Source organism: Myotis lucifugus, unplaced genomic scaffold (assembly GCF_000147115.1).
Source record: "Myotis lucifugus unplaced genomic scaffold, Myoluc2.0 scaffold_115, whole genome shotgun sequence".
Lineage (NCBI taxonomy): Eukaryota > Metazoa > Chordata > Mammalia > Chiroptera > Vespertilionidae > Myotis > Myotis lucifugus.
The window spans coordinates 3,794,452-3,807,791 of record NW_005871163.1 but is presented as its reverse complement, the minus strand read 5'-3'; the positions used below and the strand labels follow the sequence as shown (position 1 = coordinate 3,807,791).

The following is a 13,340-nucleotide window of genomic DNA, read 5'->3' as shown; positions in this document are numbered from 1 at the left end:
GTCCCAGGGAGCTTTTCCAAAGTGATGTTGTCCTACAATACACTGTATCGTGACCTTGAGAATGGCTTTGAGCAGGTCCTGTCACTTCTTCTATTCTACATTCACCAAACAAGTCATATGGCCAAGTGTTCCTCAGGGCCCATTTGTACCCAGTCGGTCTGGCTTCCTTCCTGCAGCAGCCACGGGAAGCTTGCCTTTCTCTCTGTTCTGACACCCAGACGCCTTATGAAAGACCACGTGTACACCATCTTTCCGAAGTTTCCTGTTCCCACATTCTCGCCTCACATCTGGCTCCTCAGATACATGTGGATTGTGAAGTCTCCTCAGACACTGTGGATCGTGGCCACAGACATGGATAAACACCAAGAACTCATTAGGCCCCAGAGGAAACATCTTTTGTTTCTGTTTCTCTGAGTGACTGATGAAGAACAGGAGACAATGGAGAAAAAAATAATTATTTTTCTGTATATCCATTTCTTTATTTTTTAATTTATTTTTTATTGTTGACAGTATTACAGATGTCCCCTTCACCCAGCCCCCAGCCCACCCCTGGCTTTCACCACATTATTGTCTGTGTCCATGGGGCTATGCATATATGCATATAAGTTCTTTGGTTAATCTCTTTCAGTCTTCCCCTCAACCCCCATCCCCTCTGAAATCTGTGAGTGTGTTGCATGCATCCATGCCTCTGGACCTATTTTGTTCATCAGTTTATTTTGTTCATTAGATTCCACATAGAAGTCAGATCATGTGAAATTTGTCCTTCTCTGGCTTATTGCACTTAGCATAATAATGTCCAGGTCCATTCATGGTGTTGCAAAGGGTAAGAGATCCTTCTTTTTCACAGCTGCATAGTAATCTATTATGTAACTGTGCCACTGCTTTTATATTCCATCATCTGATGGGCAGGTACTTGGGCTGTTTCCAGATCTTAGCTATTATAAACAATCCTGCTATGAACATAGGGGTGCATATACTCTTTCTGATTGTGTTTTGGGATTCACCAGTCAGAAGTGGGATCGCTGGATCTAATGGCAGTTCCATTTTCAATTTTTTGAGGAAACTCCATACTGTTTTACATACTGGTTGCACTGGTTTGCATTCCCACCAACAGTGTACTAGGGTTCCCTTTTTTCCCACATCCTTGCCGACATTTGTCATTTGTTGATTTGTTGATGATAGCCATTCTTATTAGTGACATTGAGCATTTTTTTCTTATGTCTATTGGCCATCTGTATGTCCTCTTTGGAGAAGTGTCTACTCAGGTCCTTTGCCCATTTTTTAATTGGATTGTTTCATTAATGCCTTTTCTCTAGAGTTCTGGGATGGCTAATTCCCAGGGCCCCCTTGTGAATTCAGAAAGCAGTGTATTTTATGTGATGTATGTGGCAGAAGAGTCACAGAGGAAAAGCGGCCTGTTCAGCTGCATAGAGTTCTTTTTTACAAGTGGCTTCTGACTACTTACATTGGGCCCTATCATTTACAAAGGGAATCCTACTTTCAAAGTTGTCCCTGTCACTGGTCTCCCAATATGCAGCAAAATTAGGAGAGTACTCTAAAATGTGATTCCAAGGTCCTTTGGTTTTTTTCCTGAGTGTCACTGGTTGTGCCAACTATATCACAGTGAATGGTTTTGTAGCTCTGACTATTAGTGTGGGGATGACAAACACAATTGGAGCGTTGGTTTGCTCTCACAGTGTCTCCCGGCGACCTATGGGCACATTGAATGTGGTATACTGACACTCCATTAAAGACGTCCCTTCTCGTAATTCTCTGAAGGTAGCCAAAGTTAAGCAATTGTATTTAGTCAGTTTTCTTACTTCTGAGTTTATAGTATGAAGCTCATGCTTCTAGTGGAATGTGTCTTCTTCCTAAGATTCCAAATTAAAACAAGCTTATTATGCCTGGTGGCAATTATTTTCCCGTATGAATTTGATTTACTTTTTAATTAGACCAAATCTAGTCTAGGTAATGAAGCATTTCCACCCAATGTAGATGTTTCATTGTGTACATTATTGTGCATACTGTGCAGGTACAAGTTCCCGAGGATGTTCGTCTCCTTGTAATTAAAACAAAACAGCGAGACCACATTTCCCTGATTGCGTGTTGGATAGTCGGAGCCTCCTGGGGCCATGTGCCTGAGCTGTCCCCGGTGACTGTCTGGACCATGTTGGCCAGGCTTTAGATTTTTCCCCATTTGCTTTCATATGTCCCATCTGCTTGAACAATTCAAAGTTTAAAACAGAAAAATAGTGAGAAGGTTGGACTTGTCACAGAGCCAGGTTGAAGACACAGCCAGGCTGAGATTTCACCCACAGAATGTCTGGATGAGGTACATTTAGCGAGTACATTTCTTTTAATTTTTGAAAATTTGTTTAGCATTTTTGCTCAAAGTCAACAGCATATGGACTTCTTTTTTCTCCACAACTCCATGAAGTAGGTGTTATTATCCTTTTTCAATTAGCATCTAGGCAGGAAACAGAAACCATACTAATTATTTAAACCGAGAAAATGGAATGGAAAGAATTGTTAACCTGGTACAAAGCTGATAACCAGTAATTAAACAGGAAAGAAGGGGGCTCTAAGGCATCGAGGAGTCTGCAACTACAGGAAGCAGCTAGCGCCTCTGGGGCTGGAGGAACAAAGGAAGAGCCTGGAAAGATTGAAACCTGGGAATATAGAGGAGCTGTATGAGAGCCTGTCATACCTTTCTTCGGGCCCTTTAATGATTTCTGGACTCAATACCACCTTGGTGAAGGTGTTTATTAAGAATAATGAAAATCAGATACTGAAAGATATTCAGTTTTCATGGATTTAAGGATTATTTAATGTCCCCTGTCAGTTCTACAGATGGAGAAAATAGGCATAAGAGAGATAGAAGCAAGGCACAGAACCAGTGAGAGCTGGAAGCCACGAAACAGCCACTCTCCCAGATCCAGTCTGATGTGCTGTATCTCTGTGACAGTTTTCTTCAGTCATCTGCAGGGTCCCAGAAAGGGACAGTCTGTGGGAGCATGACGTATAAACAACACACACACACCCATAGTCCCATGTATATTTCATGCTCTTCTGTGCTTTCAACAAGCATGCCACGTGGTGTTCTTCAACTCATGGAGGACTTCATTGTTGTGTTGTGCCAGGCATAGGGAAGATAGAAGGAGACACATACGAATTCTTTGCTGCCTTTGATACTGCAGTCTGGCAAATAAACATGTGAAATAAACATATGAAATAGCAACATGAAACACATGCCCAGTTTGTAGCCGATTGAGGTTCCACTCTCACATTGATGTTTCTCTTTCTCTCCTCCTCTCTCTCTAAAAATCAATAAAAGTATATATTTTTAAATAAAGTAAATAAAGATAGAAGGACTAATTCACCAGGGTGGTATATTAATAATAAGCCCGCATGCACCTAACATTACCTTAAAGTACATGAAAGAAAAATAGACAGTATTACAAGGAGAATTTTTGACACACAATTTTATTGGAATATTGAACACAAACCTTCCTCAGGAGTGATAAGTAGAACAAGATCAAAAGAAAGAAAATGTTTTAGTCAAGAGAAAGTAATGAAGTACAAATCACAGAATCAACAAAAAAGTTGTTGCTTAGAATAAATTAACAAAATATGTGAAAATCTGGAAAGGTTGCTCAAGAGCAACAAAATAAGAAAAAAGCGGCCCCCGTGAGGTAGGGACGACCCCGGTCAGGTCGAAACGGCCCCGGTGTGGTAGGGACAACCCCGGTCAGGTCGAAACAGCCCTGGTGTGGTAGGGACAACCCCGGTGAGGTTGAAACGGCCCCGGTGAGGTCGGGACGGCCCCGGTGAGATTGAAACAGCCCCCGTGAGGTAGGGGCAGCCCCGGTGAGGTTGAAACAGCCCCCGTGAGGTAGGGACGACCCCGGTGAGGTTGAAACGGCCCCAGTGAGGTCGGGACGGCCCCGGTGAGGTTGAAACGGCCCCGGTGTGGTAGGGACGACCCTGGTGAGGTTGAAACGGCCCCGGTGAGGTCAGGACAGCCCCGGTGAGGTTGAAACGGCCCTGGTGAGGTTGAGACTACTCCAGTGAGGTTGGGACAAATAAAGGGGACCAGTATAGACTGATGAACAGGGGTAGATACAGAAGCAGAGCAACATTGAACAGAATGTCAAACTACAGTGGGAAGCCTGGGGAGGGTTTGGGGGGGGGGGTTAAGAGATCAACTGAAGGACTTATATGCATGCATATAAGATTACCCAATGGACACAAGACACGGGGTGGGGAGGGCGGGGGGTAGGGGCCGGGGGAATGTCAAAGGGGGGAGAAAAAAGGGAGACATATGTAATACTCTTTGTAATACTTTAAGAAATAAAAATTATTAAAAAAAAAAAAAGCAAAAATAAGCATTATTAGTAATGAAAACGGGGCAGATCTTAAAAAAGTATAAAAGAATAAAATGAAAACTTGAAGCAAAAAAAATTTAAAATCTAGACAAAATTGATAATTAGAAAGTCCAGATAGATCTATAATCTTGAAATTGCCTTATCAGTTAAAATATAGCAGTAAAAAACAAACAAACAAAAAAACCCCACAAAAACAAAATCTAGGCCCAGGTTATTTCAGATAATATGGATATCTCAATACAACTATTAAAAACTTAATATGGACTAGTCAAGGCTCATGAATGACCAACACTGATTGAAGATACGTGAAGGACTCACACAACTATTCCAATTTCTTACAAAGCTATAGTGATGAAAACACTATTATTGATGTAAGGTGGTATAAAATACTAAGCGTTGATAAACCTACCTTTGTTAAAATTAAAATATTGGAAGTTAAGAGTGAAACTCCAGACTGGAAGAAGATATTTGCATATTTGCAATGTACTCTACAAAGAACAAGTTAATATCCAGAAAATGATATTAAAAGGGAAAAATCATCTAAGCAAAATATCACTCAGGGATAGCATTAGGTTCCTTAGAGAAGAGGAAATTCAACTGACTTATAAAGATATGGGAAAATAGCCTCCTAAGTGACCCAGAATGCAAAATCAATAAGGATAGAGTTTACGACCCAGCAGGTGGGCACATGCTTAAATGTATGAAAGCCCCAAAGTACTTTACAGAAGAAACAAGACGTTTTAGAATATGACTCTGTTGAATTTAAAAATACAAAGAGAAACAGAGGATATAGTTTATAGATACAAGGAGATGTTGGAACATAAAATATGCTGGGAAACTAACTTCAGGAAAGTGACTCCCATTAGGGGGAGAAAGAAGGATGGTATGGGACTTCAGCTAAATTTTTAATCTCTAATTCTTTAAAAACAGAGAGTTAGCAATCACAAAACAAATACCATAACATGTTTTTGTCCTTGGTGATAGGTATATACATTATGAGGTTTATATTTTCTCTATGGTTCAAAATGTTTCCACATTGAGCATTTCTTTAAAAAAGACCATTGTGATAGTCTCTGTGAGCTGATAAAAGCTTATACTCAACTAAGGTTGGATATCAAACATGTGGCAGAGGAAAAGCTAATGGGCATTGGAGGTCGGACAAAGAGGCTCCATGACTCTGAGCGACAGGAGTAAATGGTCCAGTGGTCGGGTGCAGGCAGGTGGGTCACAGGCTGAGGAGGCCTGCCATCCTCGATTACCGTAGCCTCTCATTCTGTGTGCATGTTCTGCAGAAGTATTTTACTGAGAAAGCAAAGCGACCAAGGGTACAAATCTCTGTTGAGGAACAATTCAGAGTGGACTTGTGAAAATTTCCCCTCAAACTCAAGATAATTTTACTGTCAACAAGCAAAGTTTTTGACACACTAGGACAGCGGTTCTCAATCTGTGGGTCTCGACCCCTTTGGGGGTCGAACGACCCTTTCACAGGGGTCGCCTAAATACATCCTGCATATCGGATATTTGCATTATGATTCATAACAGTAGCAACATTACAGTTATGAAGTAGCAACGAAAATAATTTTATGGTTGGGGGTCACCACAACATGAGGAACTGTATTAAAGGGTCGCGGCATTAGGAAGGTTGAGAACCACTGCACTAGGAGGTCTTCAGTCAGTTTTCCTCATGGCATATGTTCAAACACATATTTCTCCTTTGGAGTTGGGCTTCTGTGTGTTTTTGTCAGAATAATTTGACTACCGGTTCTGTCTTCATCCGCTTTTGTTCTTCCCCGTCTCCGTCTCACCTCCTGTCCCTCACCCACTAGTTTCTTTATTGTTTGCTTCCGTCCTGTGAGCTAGAGCTTCTGTCAGTTTGGGGAGGTGTGATCATTCGGTGGTCCCCCTAGCAGCAGCCTGCTAAGCATGGTGCCTTGCTCCCTAAATGCTTTCAGATTCCAGAACTTGCAAACCAGGAACCTCTGAATGTACCCAGCCCGGAGCTATCTCTGCACCTCCAGGCACATTCCCTGCCTTACACTAAAGGGCTTTGGGACTGGTTCTGTGGGACTGACATAGGGCCTCCAACCCTTTCCTGTGCTTCTCCCATGCCATCCTCTCTCTCTACTTCTTCCCACCCTAAGTGTTTCCCAACTAACCAAGGCTTCCTTCCACCTATGTCATCATGGCGGTTAACCGCCAGGATTTAGTAAATCACACAGACATTTTCATCTTTGAGTCTGGGTTCAAACCCAAGAGTGTCTGATTTCATCATCAGAGCCTTCAGCACACCGTGCTAGTGGTTCTCCACCTTTACTGCCCATTGGAATCGTTTAGAGCAGCGGTCGCCAACCTTTTGGAGCTCGCGACCACCAGTGGTCCGTGGACCACCGGTTGGTGACCGCTGGTCTAGAGGGCTTGTTAAAACACACACTGCTGGGCCTCGCCACCAGAGCCTCTGATACAGCATGCTGCCGGTTCTGAGACCACATTTTGAGAACCTTATGTGATAGCAAATCTGGTGATTCAACATAAAGGTTGGTCTGAGGACTCCTGGGTGTCCCAGTGCCCTTTGGGTGACACTGTCCCTGCGGCACCCTCTGCCTTCCGTCCCCTTCTTTTCTGCACCTTGTGCTGGGCAGACACTGCACGGCTGTGTGTGTGAGTGCTGATGTCCTCACTCCTCAGGGAGGAGGGGCATCCATGGTTTTCGGTTCATGTAAATAATAACACTCCCAGGTAGGGATCCTGTCTTCTTTTCAGGTGATAAAACCAGCTTAGGGAGGTGGTGACGTGTCTGTGGTCATGCAGCTAAGTACATGGTGTCACCTCCAGGATAGGTGAGAAGCAGTTAACATTGTGCTTATGTTCTAACTGCCGGACCAGAGGACATCTGTAGGACACCTCTTTTGGAATTACTTGTAGAAGCAGCTTAAATTTTATACATGTAAGAAAATGAGGTGTCAGTGAACACCTAGATTTGAATCCAGACCTCACTCCCCTAAATGTGTTTATTAAATTCCCTGTCCATTATTCAGTGGCTTTTGGGCATTGATTGTGTGTTTCTCTGATTTTGTTTCTCTTTGTCTAAAGGTTCTGAAATACTGATCCATGATAAGTCTGTTGACTCAGAGGTAACTTGGAGGGACTGGGGTGTTGAGTGGCTAAGAGCCTCCTCTTTGGAGCCCACAGACCAGCCTTAAGTTGTTGGCTATGATTGTGGGCAAATTACTTAGTTTCACTGAGCCTTTTGTTCCCTGTATAAAGTGGGATATTTTCTTCCAAGGGCTTTGTCAGAATTCAGTTAATCTATTTGTACACGTAAAGCACCTGAAACAGTGTTTGACTTTCAATAAATGGCAGCTATCAATAGTGAAAACCCTTTATCAGCATTATTTAGACTGTTGGTTGGATAATCCAAAAAGTTATTTAAAGTACGGAATCCAAGTTTCTTCTTTGAGAGGGTTCTCCTGATTGGAGTTCTACATTGTCTTTCTTGTATGAATGACATCGTCTAGGAGAGAATTTAAAGACAATCATGGCCTGGTCAGTGTGGCTTAATTGGTTGAGCATCAACTTGTGCACCAAAGGGTTGCCAGTTCAATTTCCAGTCCGGGCACATGCCTGGGTTGCGGGTTCAATCCCTGGTTTGGGTGTGTGCAGAAGGCAACTGATCGATGTTTTCTCTCATCTCTCTCTCTCTCTCTCTCTCTCTCTCTCTCTCTCTCTCTCTCTCTCTTCCCCCTACCCCCCAATCTCCCACTCTCTAAGCATGTTCTCAGGTGAGGATTAAGAAAAGTAAAATAATACATTTGTGAAGCAAAATGAAGACAGTGTTTTCATGATTTTATAGTTATCTCACCTATATTTAATTTAATAACTTTTAAAAATATTTACTATAAGAAGCATTCATTAGCTCTCTTTTTGTACTATTTTAGCAGCTTATGGGCTATGTTGTGTTATTACATAGTCATACAATACATAGCAGCAGCAAGATTGGAGAACAAATACAGCGGACTTGACCAGAGCAGAAGTGGGGGCTCATGAGAGCATAATCTATTTACTGCAAACCTTCAACATCCAGGCATCTTAGAGAGCAAGAGGAGTGTTGACTGGTCTGCCACCTTACAGAGTGGAGTCTCTGTTATTGTTGCACTCAGAAAAGGCGATACTAAAAGGCTGGCAGTAGGGTTTAAAGGAGGGGTAAGGTCTAAACCAGTGGTTCTCAACCTTCCTAATGCCGCGACCCTTTAATACAGTTCCTCATGTTGTGATGACCCCAATTTCATTGTTACAAATTGAACATAATTAAAGCATAGCGATTAATCACAAAAATAATATGTAATTATGTGTTTTCCGATGGTCTTAGGCGACCCCTTACAAATGAAAGGGTCATTTGACCCCCAAAGGGGTCGCGACCCACAGGTTGAGAACCGCTGGTCTAAACGAATGCCTCCAGACAGCTGCCCTTGTAAGATGGGAATGCCTAAGGAGGCAGTGGGAGGGGCTTCGCTTGTCCAGAGCTTGCTTAATTAGGAGAAAAATTTCCAATCAGGTTTGACAATCTAACCCGTTTTCTCAGGGAAGGCTGGCAGATTTCACTTGTGTGAATGTCCCAGATGCTTAGGAGCCTTCCAAACTCAGGTTTGGTAATGAAAACTGCTGAGCGGGACCTGCTGTACCGCCGCCTGGCAGGCGGTGATGACGGGCTGCTGCTCCTTCCAGCTTCCTGCTGAATTCCTCGGGGAAAATACACACCACACGTGTTCACACACACTCACTTCACCTTTTAAAATGCCTCGCAATAAACTCCCCCCAAAAGACTCTTTAACATTTAGTGTAAGCAACTGGAAGTTGTTTTCGGTACCTACCAAAGCGTGAGAGGTTCAGTACCTACTGAAGAATGGGAGTGTTAGTTTGCAGAGTTTCCATTAAGGGCAGCTTGTTGCTGCACAGAACTTTGTTGTTATAAATGCCCAGCATATTCTATCCCTGCCTGGCCACTGGACAACACCGTCTGTTGTTCTTCTAGTAACAGTCATCATCCTGACAGAGTTTCCCGTGGGGCTCTTTTTGGGGTGCTTTTGGTAACCTCAGCCGGGTCTCCCTTTTTGATGGTGTAGGAGCTACTGTCCAGAGCCCCACAGCCCTGGGCCTACTCATGATACTGCATCATTGTCCTTGCAAGTGTCCTCCTGGGGAAAGCCTGCAACAGCTCTGTGCTCAGGTGGACCTGCTCTGGGTCTGGGAGGTCAAAGGCTCCCTGCTACCAACAAGTCTCAGGACCTCCGCTCAGTCACCTTACCTCTCTGTGAACTCAGCTTCCTCTTTTGTGACATGGATGACTTCCAGTTCTCTCAGCCATTCATGTCTGTCCACAAAGTTGCTTCATGAGAGTCATCACATCCCAGGGTGCTGCTGGGATATTTCTCAGATCCTTCCAGCTGACTGACTTGGGGTCTCTTGACAGGGCCAGATCCCTGAAATTCCAGGAAATGTACTTACAGCTTTTGTCTACAGGTAGTTTGCAAATTGAACAGGCATCATCACTATTCAAATCTTAATATAGCCAGAACCAGGCCCTGCCCTGACCCTGACCTGACCCTCTCCAGAAACATTTGATACATTTGCTGGCTCAGGGCTAGAAGCAGCCATTTCTCAGAGGATCTCTGGTTTCTTTGAGTGGGGAGTGGTATTTGAAGGCCACCTAGCCAAGGTGCTGGGGGTGTTTATTGCCAGCAGGTTGTCCTTGCTCTTAGCCTCCTAAGAGGACACAACTAGAAAATAAATGTTTTTCAGAAAAAGAAAATGAATCTGATATGCCAGTCTTTATTTCCAATTCAAATGAAGGGTTGCAGGGTTTTCATGGACTCTTTTTGGCTTTATATTTTTACTTCTTTTATGCTAAAAATCTAGGTTACTAACAACTAAGGTAATTACTCATTTTATCTTAATTATATACAACATGTTATATAATATCCTAATTTTTATAGACTGCATATATAGAGAAGAGGGAGGGTGTTGCAAAATAATGGTGTCAGTGTTTGACAAGTCACTGTGGTTCGTTTCATCTTTAAGTATATCTCACTAGGGATGCATAGTGAAAAGACTGTTTTCAATGTTACCTGAAATCATTTTTCTCTGTAGTAATGCTGTCAACTTGATATACTGTTAAGTTGATTTGTTTCCATTTGCTCTAGATTTTTAGGTTGCTTTTTGCCCCTCTTTGCAATTTAATGTGGTTCTAAAATGAAAACAACAACAACAACTATGCTATAAGGAATATTTACAGAGGTTTATTTTTTATCCTTGTCCCCCTCTCCCTGTTTTTCCCTTCTTTCTATAGAGAATCGTTTTTATTAGTACTGGGAATATCTTTCTATTGTTTTAAAAATACACATTAACAATATAAAATGAAAAATACATCCTGTCCTCCCCGTCTTACAGAATAGCATACTGTACACTCTTGTACCCTTTACTATCCTATCTAATAAAGAGGGAATATGCAAATTGACTGTCACATCATCACAAAAGATGGCGTTGCCCATAGCCACAAGATGGTGGTGCCCAGTCCCCTCAGCCCCGCCAGAGTCCCCCAGTCCTTTCAGCCCAGCCGGGGGGAGGGGGGTGGCGTGGCAGGTGCTTGGTGTGGCTGGACCCACCATCAGCCCCCAGCTGCCCAGGGCTGCCCAAGGCTCAGGTAACCAGGGCCAGTGGAGGCTTGTGCTACCGGCAGTGGCAGCAGCAGAGGTGTGATGGGGGCGTTGCCTTCCTCTGGTCACCAGGTCACCTTCCACCCCTGAGGGCTCCTGGACTGTGAGAGGGGACGGGCCAGGGACCCCCCCTCCAGTGCATTAATTTTCATGTACCAGGCCTCTAGACTATATATATATATATATATATATATATATAATGGCCATAATGACTGGTTGCTATGACACCCACTGGCAAGCAAACCGCCCGATCAGGGGGTGGGGCTGGCTGGCCAACCTCGCAGCCCCTCCCTCCTGCTGGCTTGCCCCTGATTGGACTCTTCACCCTGATCAGGAGTGGGGCCAGCTGGCCAAATGCCCCTTCCCTTCCCCCCCCACCCCCCCGGCCAGCCCTGCCCCCATCAGCCCGCCCCACCACAATAGTCCCACAGCCCCTCCTCCTGGCCGGGCTGCCCCTGATCATACTCCCATTCCCAATAGGGGGCAGGGCTGGGTGACCAACCTCCTGCAGCCCATCCCCCTGGCCACTCCATCCCTGATTGCACCCCCGACTCCAGTAGGGGGCGGGGCTGGCCTGCCAACCTCCTGCAGCCCCTCCCCTGCCCAGCCCCACCCCAGATCGCCCCCCCCACCCCAATCAGGGGCAGGGCCAGTTGGCCAACCACCCATGACCCCACCCCCCAAGGCCACTGTCCCCTGATTGATACCCCCCACCCCATTTGGGGGCAGGGCCGGCAGGCCCACTACTCACAGCCCCCTCCCCATGGCCGGCTCCGCCCCCAATTGGCCCCCCAATCCCAATGGGGGGCGGGGCCTGCTAGCCAATTGCCCGAGGCCCCTTCCTCCAGCTGGCCTGGCCCTGATCGGTCCCCGATCAGGGTGGGCCATCCAGCCAACCTCCTGCCATCTCCTCCTCATGACAGGCCCAGCCCCAATCCACCCCGATTGGGCCCAGGCTGGCTGGACCTCACCCATGCACAAATTCGTGCACTGGGCCTCTAGTCTATAATAATAAAAGCACAATATGCTAATTAGACTGGACATCCTTCTGGACGAAGCCGGGGCTGTGAGGGAAGCCCGGGTCCCAGGTGCCAGAGGGAAGCTGGTGCCAGCCGCCAGGGGAAGGAAGGCCTATTCTTGCATGAATTTCATACATCAGGCCTCTAGTTATATTATATCCTAGAAACTCTTTCTCATTTACCTTTGTTAGCTTCACCCTTTTTATCAGTCTGGTTTTATATCTGTGTCCTATTCAGTGCATTGTGGGATGTGGCAGTTTGTTATAAATTATAACTAGAAAATACTGGGAAAGTTAGTGACTTAACTGTGAGTTTTACGAAAAGACTTTTCTTTCCTTCTCATCACAGAACATAAATGCTGTACTTTTTCTCTTCCTCTCTCTCAGTCTAAAGGAATTCCTGCCCAAAGAATACATCAAGCAAAGAGGAGCTGAAAAGAGAATATTTCAGGTACTGGGAATGTGAATTTATCATTCTTCTCACTCCCTACCCTCATGTATTAGTATGAGAAGGGCCTCCATACATGATAGTTTTGTAACCCAGACATGTACTCAGCTTATATACTAAATGATGAGTGTCTCAAGAGTAAAGGAGCTGACAGTTCTACGTCTGGCAGATTTATTATCTTAATCCCCACCTTCTTGCTAAAGGTTACGTAGCCCTTCTGAGAAAAAATATGTGCATACATTTAATTTCCAAGGTATTATCTTGGTAGCTTTCAAACAAGGTGATTTGCCATTAAAAATGCACCAAGAGAAGAAGCTACAAGTTGCTTCTTTGTCCAGAGGTTGGTTTTTGAAGCTAGAATTTGGGAAGTGGTACCTTTTTAAAACTCAGGTTTATTCTAAAAGAGAGTTGTTTATTCTAGGCAACCAGTAAGAAAAGCTCTGCCGTCAACGTTGCCATGAAACAATCACTCTAGTAAATTCAAAACATCGAAATCTTCTTTGATGTTGAAATGTAAATATAAGTTGAAATGTAAATTTCATGTGTATAAATCTTATTTATTTATTTATTTACTTTTTACCAAGTATTGTTTCCCAGACTGACGATGTACACACATTTGTGTAACCTGCTCTTTGGAACACTGTATGTTGTGGATGGATGTTAGCATGCTACCTTCCCTGGACAAGGACATTTTTCTGGCTCTCCTTTAAAGTGTTGGTTTTGATACATGGGGTTGTTTGAAAATTGGATTGTAATTATGGCGCTTGTTCCTGCCATCT

The 13,340-nt window shown here is 44.2% G+C and overlaps 1 protein-coding gene across 1 annotated transcript in view; it reads left to right on the top strand.

Moving 5' to 3' along the window:
• TLN2 (talin 2) overlaps positions 1 to 13,340 on the top strand; it is a 336,513-nt gene that overhangs the window by 165,208 nt on the left and 157,965 nt on the right. Inside the window, exon 10 of the mRNA XM_023757837.1 lies at positions 12,501 to 12,564. Within this exon, the coding sequence (XP_023613605.1) occupies positions 12,501 to 12,564 (64 nt within the window). The remainder of the gene's footprint in view (positions 1 to 12,500; positions 12,565 to 13,340) is intronic.